Below are 12,987 nucleotides of genomic sequence, written 5' to 3'. Positions count from 1 at the left end.
TTGGACGATTACAATAACTTACCCAACGGAAAGTCAATTATTATAATTATGAATTTAAAGCTATATTACATAGACTTACACAATAGTTTGCGGAAATAACACATAAAATCAAGAATATCGTCTTTGTACACACTGCCATTATAAAAACATACTGTGCAATGAAAAATAGTTTACGTGGTTTTCTTTTATATAAAAAAAATAATTGGATAATAATAAAAATAATTTAAATAACTTCAAGGTTTGCAAAAATACATCGATTTATATAACTACGTACTACTTTGTAATATAAAAGGTCATTAGAAAATTCAAACGACGTAGAATAATGTCTTAATAAAATTGGTTTAATTTATCCCAATTTTGAATAAAATATTTTAAGTTAAACAATTGATTGTATCATCATCGTGACAGATGATCACAAATCAATAAATATTATTAATTTGAACCAAATATGGATTTATCCAATGTAGATAATGAATCTTATAAAAAATATAGTGGTTTGGTATCAGATGGTGTGGAATCTATCGAACCAGGAATCAATCTGAGGAATCCTGGTTCAAAAATTACGAGTACTTTATATGTAAGATTAAAAATGAAAATTCTTATATATCTTCACGTTTCAAAAGTTCTTAAACATTAGAAAAAATGGTGTGCGATTCGATATCTATGAAATTTTTTACTCTATTTTTAGGAAAATGAAACTAAAGATATCAAACATGAAAGTACTTTACTTCTGCAAGAAGAACTTTTAGCAGCCCATCATTTGCAAAAAGCGTTTAAACATTTTGAATTTGAAAATGAGCCGCAATCTCATTTCACGAACAAGTCGACTGAAAATAAAGAAAACGAAGCAGGTATTTAAAAAAATATTTTGTTTTAACATTAATAACAATTAATAGTTTCTATTGTAGGAAAGCCAAAATCCAAAGTCGAAGAGGAAATTAACAAGTACAAAATGTGGCCATTAGGAATACCTTTCAATGAAGGTACATAATATTAAACACCACTAAAAATATTTTATAAATATATCGATTGATTTTTTTTTCTTGTAAGGTATTGCTACTGCAAATGAAGGTGATGCCGAATCAAGAACTGGTAAAATATTATACATGATATATATATATATATATATATATATATATATATATATATTAGGGTGGTCCTTAATATGGACATTTTCGAATTTCCTTGCTCCCAAGGGTTCAAATGGTTCCAAATTGATAAAAAACAATTTTCTGAAAGTTTTAGCTCTTAATATTGTCTTTTAGATAGAGCGCAATTCAATCAAACTTCGTATGGAAATTGCATAGAATTTTTTTTTGAAAATTAAAAAAAAAATTTAGGTATAACTTAGCGAAAAATAAATTAAAAGTGAAAATTCGTGTCATTTTTAATTGGAAATTCGACGCTCTGCAAAATTTTTGAAAATTTTTTCATGCTATTTCCATACAAAACCTTGATTGAATTGCGCTCTATCTAAAAGACAATATTAAAAGCTAAAACTTTCAGAGAATTGTTTTTTTATAAATTTGAAACCATTTGAGCCCATGGGAGCAAGGATATTCGAAAATGTCCATATTAAGGACCACCCTAATATATATATATATATATATATATATATATATATAAATATTATTTTAGATGATAATAATGCTCCTTCTCAATATGTTCATAATATTTTGGATAATCAAGTGGACCATGCAGTTGTGCAATCTACTCGTGTTCCTACATCTTTGTCGGCAACAAGTTTAGGTAATTTTAATATATTAATTTAAAAAATAATAGAATATATTAATCGCTAAAAGTACTATCAATTAATTAATTACAAAACTTATAAAATTATAAATTGTTTTGATTGATTTTTGAAAGCTAACAATGGGGAAATATTGTCTAAGAAACGTGTTAGAATTAAATTTATTTATTGTATGTAATTTATCTTTTTATTATTTTTAGGTGCCCCAGAAGCGCTTCCAAAACCATTACAAAAAGGAATGACAGGTATATTTTTTATGTAACCCATTTAAAAAAAATTCATAATATTTTCATTATAGTTTTACGTGGAAGTTCAAACCCATTCGGAAACATCTACGCGCCTACAACCCCACTTGGCATCTATCCAGTAATCGAAATTTTTCGTGGTACAAAAAAATTGAGAAATTTGCGAAAAAAAACTCTTGTGTTGAGCGGATTCAATATGAACGTATATAGCAACAAACTGTGAGTTTATTTTATTAGTAAATTTATTTATAATTTTTTTTAATTATTATTTTTCTCAGGTATTGTTTAGTGGGTCCTAGAAAATGTGGAAAAACCACTGTTTGTAAAATTGTGATCGGTCGTTGGGGTCTTGATGGAGGTGTAATAAGACTTTTTGGAAAATCGTATGACCGTTGTAATCCGTCTGATATAGGCTATATGCCGGAGGAAAATAAATTGCAACTTCAGTTCACGATCAAGGAAACGTTTTTCTACTTTGGAAATTTGTTCAAGATTCCACGCAGGGTCGTGGAAGACGTAAGTAATAATATTATTACTTACTGATGATAATAATTAACTTCCCGTAGGGTAAGTTATTGTAATCGTCCAAAAATCGAATTTGGAAATTTTTGCATATCTTCACATTTTGAAAGTTTTTGAAAATTTTGGCATACTTTAGAAAAAATAGATGTATGTATGTGGGTGTGTGTGTATGGATACATTTTTTCATCAATCGATTCCTATTGATAAGGAGACGTGCTGATTAGTTTTTGGCAAAGGCAGGTCCAGCAGTTTCAGAGATATCAAGCAAAGAGTGCAGAAAATGAAAATTGAGTTTTTGAAAGAACAGAGCATCCGATTTGAATAATCCAAAAAACATTCAGTTCGTAATGATGGGGAGAAGTGGTGATTAGTTTTTGGCAAAGGCAGGTCCAGGTATTTTAGATATACGGAGCTAAATGTGTAAAAAATGGCAGTTTTTGACAGAACTAAGCATCCGATTTGAATTATTCAAAAAATCTGTTGCTTGTTCTGACGAAACAAGTGCTTTTGGGTAAGCCAAAAAAAAATTTAGAATATTTTTTTCAATTCAAATTTTTTTTTTTGAATGATGAAAATAATTCGGATTTCATTTTTAATCCTAGCTAAAATTCTAAATCTTACTTATAATATATTTATAGGATTTAATATTCTTCAAATATTTCATTATTGTACGGGAAGTTCTAGCAATTTGCCTTAAGGCACGATGCCGTACACCACTAGTTTACATTACAGTAAGTTATAGTAATGGGCCGAAAATCGAAAATGAAAATTTTTGCATATCTTTACGTTTCAGAGGTTTCTGAATATTTTGTGTGTGTGTTTTAAATGTCAGCATTTGTCCACGTTTTCGGGCGTACGGATCAACCGATTTGGATGGTTGAAAAAACATTCGATTTCTATTGATAGGGTAATGTGCTGGTTAGTTTTTGGCAAAGGCAGGTTCAGCCGTTTCGGAGATACGGAGCAAAGAGTGCAGAGAATAGAGATCGAGTTTTTGGGAGAACGGAGTATCCGATTTGAATGATTTAAAAAACATTAAATTTGTAATAATGGAAAGAAGTGGACATTAGTTTTTGGCAAGGGCAGATCTAGGTGTTTCAAAGATACAGAACTAAATGCACAAAAAAATGCAGTTTTTGAGAGAACTAAGCATCCGCTTTGAATGATTCAAAAGACTTTCTGCTTGTCTTGAAATAACAATTGCCTTAGGAAAAAAATTTTTTACTATTCAATTTTTTTTCAAGAAAAATATTTTTTTGTATATAGAAAATAATTCACATTTTATTTTTAATTCACGCTAAAATTCTAAAGCTCACTTGTATACTTTCAACAAATAATTTCAACTTTGCAATTCAGTTTATATAATTCTTATAAATATTAGACAATGTTACAGTATTTATAATAATATATTTGAAAAGATTTAATATTCCCCAAACATTTCGTTACGGTATGGGAAGTTCCAGCTATTTGCCTTAAGGCACCATACCATACACCACTAGTTTACAATACATATTGAAACGTAAAACTTGAAGATTTGAGCACTATTCAATAAATATCAGGGCTAATAGTTCATATGAATCACAATATACTTCCATTACTATTCGCAGAGACTATCCCAGTATTCAACGCTATTTGAGCTTCCTGGATCTGGCAAAAAGCTAAAGAAAATGCGCGATCAAGAAATTCGGGCTGTAAGTTTTGCCTTGGCATTGTTGCACCAGCCGCGTTTGCTAATTCTGGACGAACCAACTGCAGGAGTTGATCCTGTCTTAAGGTAAAATTATATGTATATTTATATATATATATATATATATATATACATATATATATATTATATATAATTTATCCTCTATCCTATTATCTACTCAGACACATGATATGGCAACATCTACATGTACTTCTACGCCAAGGTTCCATCTCGGTACTAGTCACGTCCCATGATATGGCAGAAGCGCCCTTTTGCGATTCCGTAGGGATTATGCACAAGGGCTTCATGTTGGCCGAAGGGGCACCCCAGGACGTTGTGCGACATTTTGGGGCTGTACATTTAAGGGATATTGCCTATTTGTATGAAACAGGCGCCATCGATTTAGAAAAGGTAATAAAAGAGTTAGTTGATTAGGTAAATATTTTAATAGCTATACTTTAGGAAATATCATATCATTTAAAGTCTATCCTTTGTACTCTTATTTATTTAAATTTATGTTATTATTTATTATTATTGCTAGATGTTAAATTATTTAACAGTTGTAATAAATATTGTAATAAAAAAAAACAATAAACTTTTGGAAATACATTTTTAACTTCCCGAAGGAGAAGTTTATGTTTTCAACAAAAAATCCGATTCACTAATTTTATTTTTTCTCGACGTTTCAAGCCATTCTGAATCAAATGAGACGAAATTCGGTAAAAGTAGGTGTGTGTGTGTGTGTGAACAGATTTTTTGCCGTAAATCGACGTTTTCCGGACCGATTTCAAAAATTTAAAAGCCTGTCGATGTATCTCGATGAGGACTATTGTTTGTCAGTTTTGTGCAACGATCGTCAAAGCCGTTTCTTTATAAATAACAAAAAAGTGAAAAATTTTTCGTCCAATTTTAGGCCGCAATTCTGAATCAATTTTGAAAATTTAAAAACCGTTCGAGAGATATTGGTTGGGAATCGTGCTGATTAGTTTTTAGTAGAGATCGGCAGGGCCGTCTTCTTGTAATAAAGCGTAAAAAAAATTTTTTTCGTCGATTCTCATGATTTTTTTTTTTGACGGTAGATACCATAGTCTTCTAAATCATACTAAAATATGACGGCCCTACGATAACTCATTTAGCTTTAAAAATTTGTCAAAATTTGCAAAAATTGATATCGTTTTTTTTTTGGCATTTGTCAAAATTAGACCTTTCATCGACGTTTGCTCAAAAACTCCTGAACCGATTTCAGAAATTTAAAAACCATTTAAGATTTCAACCTAGACATCTCTATTTTTTATTTTAAATTAATTTTAATATGACCCTATTTGTAAAATTAGAAATGCATAAAACTAACAAAACTAAAACAAATTTAGACAAGCACTTCCATTCTTGTTCCTAGTTTATATTTTCTCCAAAAAAATGTCCATAAATTTGACAATATCTATTTATAAAATAAATCAATCTTATATAGGGCGATAAATAAAAACTATTAATAATATCTTTATTAAATCGTTCAATTATTTTAATCAAACTTTTGAACTGGTATTTTTACATAGATTTATTTTTATAAAATAATTTTAATATATCCTTGTTAGTAAAATAATGAATATAAGAATTTAAAATCAGCAAAATGAAAATTAATCAATGAGCATTAACGTTTCTCAGTTTTGTGCGACGATCGGCCGAGCCGTTTCTTTGTAATTTGGAAAAAATGTTAAACTTTTCGTCCATATTTAAGTTCATACTACCGAAACAATTTCAAAAAATCAAAAACTGTTCGAAAGATATTAGTTGGGAATGATACTGATTAGTTTTCGGTGAAAATCTACCGAGCCGTTTTTTTGTAATTAACTGTTGAAAAAAAATTTAAGCCGATTTTTATGGAACTTTTTGGGTGATATATATCATAGTCTTATAGAACTTCCTGAAATATTACGGGGTTACCGACAAGTAGTTTAATTTTAAAAATTCATCAAAGTTTGAGAAAATGAGTAGTTTTTTGAGGTTTGTTAAAATCAAAATTAGACGAATTACTTGGTATAACGATAGAGTACTTGGTCTTAATGAACATACTAAACCATTAAAGTCCTACGGAAACTGGTTCAATTATAAAAATTATTGATTTGTGAAAATTTGCTTTTTAAAAAATACTCGTTTTCAATCATATGTAATAAATCCACCCGGAATACTTTTAATCACTCATGAATTAATTTATTTTTTATTGATTAAGTCTATTATTTGCACATATCGGGAAGTTCATGTAACTTGCCTCAAGGCAAAATACCAATACCAACTAGTTTTGTATCATTTTCAGTTGCGAAGTATGAATAAAACTGAACGAGATGCATCTGAAGCAGGGCCTTCTATGAAGCCATCGGTTTCTGTAGGTTTTATGCCTGTTTCTGAAGCTCAGACAAATGTGCCAGAACCAGACTCAGATTTTGATAAAAATAGAACATTGTATGACATTTTTCAATAACTGCTTTATTTCAAAATTCCTGTACTAATGTATGATTTTTTTAAAATTTTTTAGTCTCCAACTTTGGTGTCCATTTCGTAGTCAATTTATGACCAGGAGTGTCTGGAGAATCACATGCAGATCTATAAGCAGCATTTCTAGAAATTTTTGTCGCCTTTTGCTGATTTTGTTTTTGCCACCTTTATTTTTGATCATTTTTGGACTTACTGTTGGTTTGATTCCGGGAAATTTACATGTTGCAGTCGGTCAGTAAATCATAATGCATGGATATAATTTTTTGGAATGATAGATTAAAATTTCATTTTAATTTGCAGTGAATTACGAAGGTAATTGCTCCAAAATGAAAAATGATTTTAGAAATATCATGCTCAGTTGTAATATGCTAAGATATTTGAAGCAAGATCATGCTGTCCAACCCATATATTATGATGTAAGCCATAATATTTATTTTCAACACAAAAAAAAAATTAAATTAAAATAAAATATCTATTATAGGATATGGCCAATGCAGAAATTGCTTTTCGTCTGGATAGAATTAAAGCGATTCTGGTTTTCGTGCCGAAATTGCCCACAGTATCTGGTGAGTATAAATTGCATATTTTGACATATATAGCAAATGATTTTTTTTATTGAAATTTTTCAGACGATTCGTTTGAAACTGAGCCCACAACACAAAGTACCACTGAAATTAAAATAGAAGATATGACTAAAGCTCCTCCAATGACACGTCCTGTATACTATCCTGAGGCTAATATTGGATACAACGTGGGAAATTCTTCTTTGGTATCTGATCCTTTGTTTTCAAAGTAAGAAATTTTTTTTGGACCCGAAAATATAATTTAATAAAAGTAAATGACAATTGTATTGTGAAAATCAACTTAAGCATATGACAACAAATAAGACATATCAAACAAATAACTATCTGACTATGTTCAGTAAAACTTCCAGCTAAATTATCATTGTAGAAATGTATTTTTTTGCTGTTTTATAAAATAATACCTTCGTTATTCAGCCAATACAAATTATATTTATTTATTAACATCCCGTAGGGTAAGTTATTGTAATGGGCCGAAAATCGAAATTGAAATTTTTTACATTTCTCGACGTTTTGGTGGTTTCTGAACATTTTGGCATACCTCAGAAAAAATGGATGTGTGTGTGTGTGTATGTATGTATGGATACAAATTTCCAGTCACGTTTTAGGGCGCACGGATCAACCGATTTGAATGGTTAAAAAAATTCGATTTCTATTGATAGGGAGAAGAGCTGATTAGTTTTTGGCAAAGGCAGGTCCAGCCGTTTCGGAGATACGGAGCAAAGAGTGCAGAAAATAGAAATCGAGGTTTTGAGAGAACGGAGTATCCGATTTGAATGATCTAAAAAACATCCAATTAGTAATGATTGGGAGAAGTGTTTATTAGTTTTTGGCAAAGGCAGGCCCAGCCATTTCGAAAATAGGGAGCTAAATATGTAAAAAATGGCAGTTTTTGAGAGAGCTAAGCGTCAGATTTAAATGATTCAAAGAACTTTCTACTTGTCTTAACAAAATAATTGATTTTGAAAAAAAAATAATTTTGTTTCAATTTTTTTTTCAAAAAAAAATTTTTTTATATCGAAAATAATTCAGATTTTGTTTTTAATTCTGACTATAGTTCTAATATACTTTAAACAAATAATTACAACTTTGCAATTCAGTTTATATAATACTTATAAATATTAGAGAATGTTACAATATTAATAATAATCTATTTGAAAACATTCAGAAAGTTCCAGCAATTTGCCTTAAGGCACGATGCCATACACCCCACTAGTTCTATACTTCTTCGGCATTTATAGTAAACTTTTTTACGATTTGAAACTTTCTGTGATAATATATTTCGTAGTCTGAAATAACATACTAAAATATTATAGCCCTACGATAAGCGACTGAAATATAAAAAATCACCATTGCGTCTTGAATTCTAATTAGAATCTATGACTTTGTGCCTATGTAAGTTCCTACCTAAATACATCTTAAAATATTAGGTTGTCAAATATCTCCCTTCCGCTTTTTTGCTCTAGGTTTCTAATACAAAAAGGCGGTAGGAAGATATTTGACAACCTAATATATTTTTAAAACACAGAATTGATAAAATTAAATGTGTTATTCAAATTAATTTTATATACTAACGTATACAATTACAATTACGCAACTAATTTTTTTTATAATGTGCCAGGACTCGAACCAACGATCTCCGACGTGTGAGTCGGACAAGCTACCTTCTGAGCTATGTCCGCCACATAATTAGCCTATAGTTGTTAATGTCCAAATTTATTAAATTTAATACCATTTAATTTTATTTTTTATCAATCAGTCCTGATATAGTGCTAATGGTCGACAACAGTAATATCTTAGTTCGCAACGTAATAGTAGACTCAGTAACCAACGCCCAACGCCACGTCCTCAGCGATTTTTCGGCGATACGTGGACAAAAACTGCCCATAGTCGTCGTAAGTCTATAACACCAAATTCATAATACACCCAAGAACTTACACAATCTATGATTTATAATATTTTATTAAATTGTTTAGTTAAAATCGGTTCACGAGCGTTCTTACAAGTACCGTCCACGGGGCATGCTCGTCTGGGGCGGAGTCGTCGGCTACTGCTTCGCCGCCGGGGCGATTATTTCCGCCGCCACTGTTGCGGACGATGATGATTTAGATGTAAATGACAGACTTATTGCAGCAGGTAATAAGAAGAATTGAAAATACAAATTAAAAATATATAGGCCATCTAACATTTTTCATTTTCATTATTTTTTCAACGGTCAGCCGAGGCTTTTTTTTCATTTTTGAATGAAATTATTATATTCATTATTAACTAAATTAATTTCATTATTAACTGGAAAGATTGTACTTTCAAATAAAAAAAGAAATTTGAGAAAATATACATTAGTTTTCCAAAAAAAAATTATTTGGCGGACCCTATATAAAGCATATAAGATTGTAGTAATAAATATTGTACAACCATACATACACAAACACGTATACAGCTCGACAAACGCAAGCGAAAACCGCATAACATCGTACTTTAAGGCAAATTGCTGGAACTTCCCGTACCAATAGTTATTTTTTTTAAAAAACTGAAAAGAATAAGATATTTGAGAAAGTTTGGAATAAAACGACTTTGAATTCGATCTTTCATTTTCTTTAGCATTTAATAGAAATTTCGGGACATTTTTTTGTTTTTGTCAAGTAACTCATAAATATCATAAGAAAGCACCCCTTTTCAGTTAGATTGGGAGAAACTAGATAAAATTTACTACGACTCCATGCCAACATTTATATACATCCCTATATAAAAGTTTGGAATGAAACGACTTTGAATTCGATCTTTCATATTCTTTAGTATTTAATAGAAATTTCGAGATATTTTTTTGGTTTTTGTCAAATAACTCACAAATATCATATGAGAGCACCCTTTTTTAGTTGGATGGGGAGAGACTAGATAAAATTCACAAAGTACTCATGCCAACAGTTATATACACTCCGATACCGGTTACAAAATCAAAAAAAACAAAGAAAACATATTTTTACAATGATAGATTAACTGGAAGTTTTACCGAACATAGTCAGATAGTTGTTTGTTTGATATGTGTTATTTGTTGTGATTTAAGTAATTTGGTTTTCACAATATAATTGCTCAAAATCAAATGGAACATTTGTACTCCGTTTTAATTCAAATTTAACGTTCAATTTTATTTCCCTGTATGTAAGCATAAATTTTGCTGCGCATCATTAATTATATTAAAATCTAATTAAATTCATATTAATTTACAGGAATTTCTCGTTTCGAAATGTACCAGGCCCATTTTCTGTGCTGGTTTCTAATAATTGCGATTCAGTCGTTAATAATGATGATAATTGGAGCATTTCTATTCTTGGAATCGATAATTTTTAACCGACGTGTGGTTATTGATAGGGGCTTGGATCATTATTTTACTGATCATACTTTGCGGAATATCCTTTGGTAATAATAAAAATAATATAATTATAAAATTGTTTAAATTGCTTACTATTCCTAGAACTATTCCTATCTCTACTATACTTGAAATAACTCTAATAAACTATATTATTCTTAACCTAAGCTGCAGAATTTTTTATGCTCTCTGGCAGAAATGACTAGAATAATTAAAATATAGTAATAAAATTATTTTATTGAAAATTTTAAAAATTCTGAGTAAAAATATTTTTATTATTATTTTAGGATTTTTTATATACAGCCTAGTCCAAGATAAGATAACTGCTGTTAAAGTGGTTCTGTACATACTATGTCCACTTCTTCTACTAAGTGGTAAGTGGTATAAGTAATAATTCTGGTAAAAAAAAATAATTTAAATATTTATCTATTTAATTTTTTTAAGGCATTCTTTGGCCTGTTAATTGTTTAAGCCCATGGCTCAGAAAAATTGTGATGTTTGGCCCAATTAATCTTGCTGCAGAAGCTATTACTGTGATTTTAGTACGATGGCAAGGAATTTTTACATGTGCAGGTAAATGATAATATAAAAATATATTGCAAATTTGTCCTATTAATATTTTTTTCATCAACATTTTTTTTATTTCAGATTTTCCTGGGGATTCTATCGCCAGTATTTTTTACAAGTTGTTTTATTATATTAGGTTCTTTAGCTCTAACGCGTTATGATTGACTATTGTTGCTACAGTAATAAATAATGTATTTTGCAGAATAATGTCGTTTTTATTTAATTCTAGAATATTAGTTTATTTTTATTAATAAGTTTGTGGTAATTTCTGGTAGTTAAATCTACGGTTTATTTCTCATCTATACTGAAACTTCGACGAAACGTTTGCAGATGGTATTGTATGTTCGAAATGAAAACTGGTTATATTATTTGAACCGAGAAATGAATTTATTTCCTTCCAAGTTTTGCAATATAATTAATTTTAATTGAATATATGCATTACTATTAGCAAATTCGATCTAATTACATACAAGAAATTTTGTAATAAATTCTTATAATGCCATAAGGCAGGTTCAAATTAAACAAAATGCATACACTATGTAGAAATAATCTAAGTAAGTTTAATTCTATTCCAACAATTTTGAAATACAAAATAAAGTGTATTTAGTTTTTTAAAAAATGGTATAGTATGGTATTTATAATCAAAAAATCTATTTTAAATACAGTGAACGTCTCGAAGAAAAATTTTGCCAAACATTTATATCGTTGCTAAAACCAAGAAATTTGCCAAAACCCTCCATTTAATTTTTATCACGTGTTTAATATTGTAAAATAATATAAAAAATATCAAATAATGTCACAGAAAAGCTCGTAGTTTGAAAATTTGATTCAACCAAATAATTGAAAAATAATAGTTAAAGAAAAATAATACTGGAAATTAGAAACAGATTCCCATAGTGTTTTTAAAAATAAAATTAATCAGAATCATAAATCTGTTAAAACTTAAACAAATTTAACTCACTTTTAGCATCTCTCATTTTTGTTAGAAGATAGTTGATATCAGTTATCAATTTAAATTATTATTTAGTCGGCTTCAGGAAAAATAAAATAATGAAAAAAATTCTAAAGGATATTGTATATTAGGTATAATATAATAACACTAATTAAATTAAATAATTTAGCAGATAACTTTCTAAGTAAAAATAATCTTAACATAGACTGTGTTAAATTAAAACATCATTAGTATAGAAAAACTCTAATAAAAATATTACAGAAGATTAGGTCAACCCATGGGTTACCTATTAACTAGTTAACTGTAATTGACGAGTATACTCGTCATTGAGAATTGGCATATTTTTGTGTATTGACGACTATAAAAACAGTGGCAATCTGCTACATAAATTGAAATTGTTGAAAAAAAACAACAAAATATACTTTGAAATCTCTAGTTGTTTAAAATATTTCGAAGCTTTGAAAAACAAGTAGTTGTAAGTTGCATGAAAAACCCAAAATGTGGAAATAGTATACTTAATAAATAAGAATTAATTTTAGCTATTTAAATAATATTTTGTACTGTTCATTTTAAAAATAGTTTTTGGTTAACAATAAGGGGCGTCTATTAATCAATTGAGGATTTTAAGAGTAAGGGTTGTTTGACAAAAAATCACGAAAAATCACGTGGGGGAGGAATGGGTCTATTAAGATATCACGTGTATTTATTTTTCACCTAAATTTCCAAAAAAATTCAAAAATTTGTAAATTCGAAAATTAGTCGAGAAATTTTACATAACTAAAAATACACATGATGTTTGATGGGAGAGTGTGGGTAATTTTCAAAT

The 12,987-nt window shown here is 29.1% G+C and overlaps 1 protein-coding gene across 1 annotated transcript; it reads left to right on the top strand.

Moving 5' to 3' along the window:
• Window positions 1-448: 448 nt before the first annotated feature.
• On the top strand, window positions 449-11,416 carry LOC113373454. The gene is made up of 20 exons (XM_026613751.1): window positions 449-577; window positions 689-851; window positions 909-983; window positions 1,051-1,092; window positions 1,951-1,995; window positions 2,049-2,214; window positions 2,274-2,511; window positions 4,125-4,291; window positions 4,387-4,615; window positions 6,516-6,661; window positions 6,735-6,925; window positions 6,995-7,110; window positions 7,176-7,260; window positions 7,324-7,486; window positions 9,035-9,170; window positions 9,252-9,411; window positions 10,930-11,016; window positions 11,087-11,215; window positions 11,291-11,314; window positions 11,412-11,416. The coding sequence occupies exons 1-20, from the start codon at window positions 449-451 to the stop codon at window positions 11,414-11,416; spliced, it is 2,496 nt and encodes an 831-aa protein (XP_026469536.1).
• The last annotated feature ends 1,571 nt before the right edge of the window (window positions 11,417-12,987 follow it).

Source organism: Ctenocephalides felis, unplaced genomic scaffold (genome assembly GCF_003426905.1).
Source record: "Ctenocephalides felis isolate EL2017-DRISC unplaced genomic scaffold, ASM342690v1 CF-g0.4_SCAFFOLD_01604, whole genome shotgun sequence".
NCBI lineage: Eukaryota > Metazoa > Arthropoda > Insecta > Siphonaptera > Pulicidae > Ctenocephalides > Ctenocephalides felis.
The sequence above is the reverse complement of the archived record's forward strand: the minus strand, read 5'-3'. Positions and strand labels throughout refer to the sequence as shown.

Coding starts and splice junctions, on each gene's coding strand:
- LOC113373454 (XM_026613751.1), top strand. CDS start 449: ATGGATTTATCCAATGTAGATAATGAATCTTATAAAAAATATAGTGGT. Junction 1,996..2,048: donor ATTACAAAAAGGAATGACAG/GTATATTTTTTA, acceptor TTTTCATTATAG/TTTTACGTGGAAGTTCAAAC. Junction 6,926..6,994: donor AAATTTACATGTTGCAGTCG/GTCAGTAAATCA, acceptor TTTAATTTGCAG/TGAATTACGAAGGTAATTGC.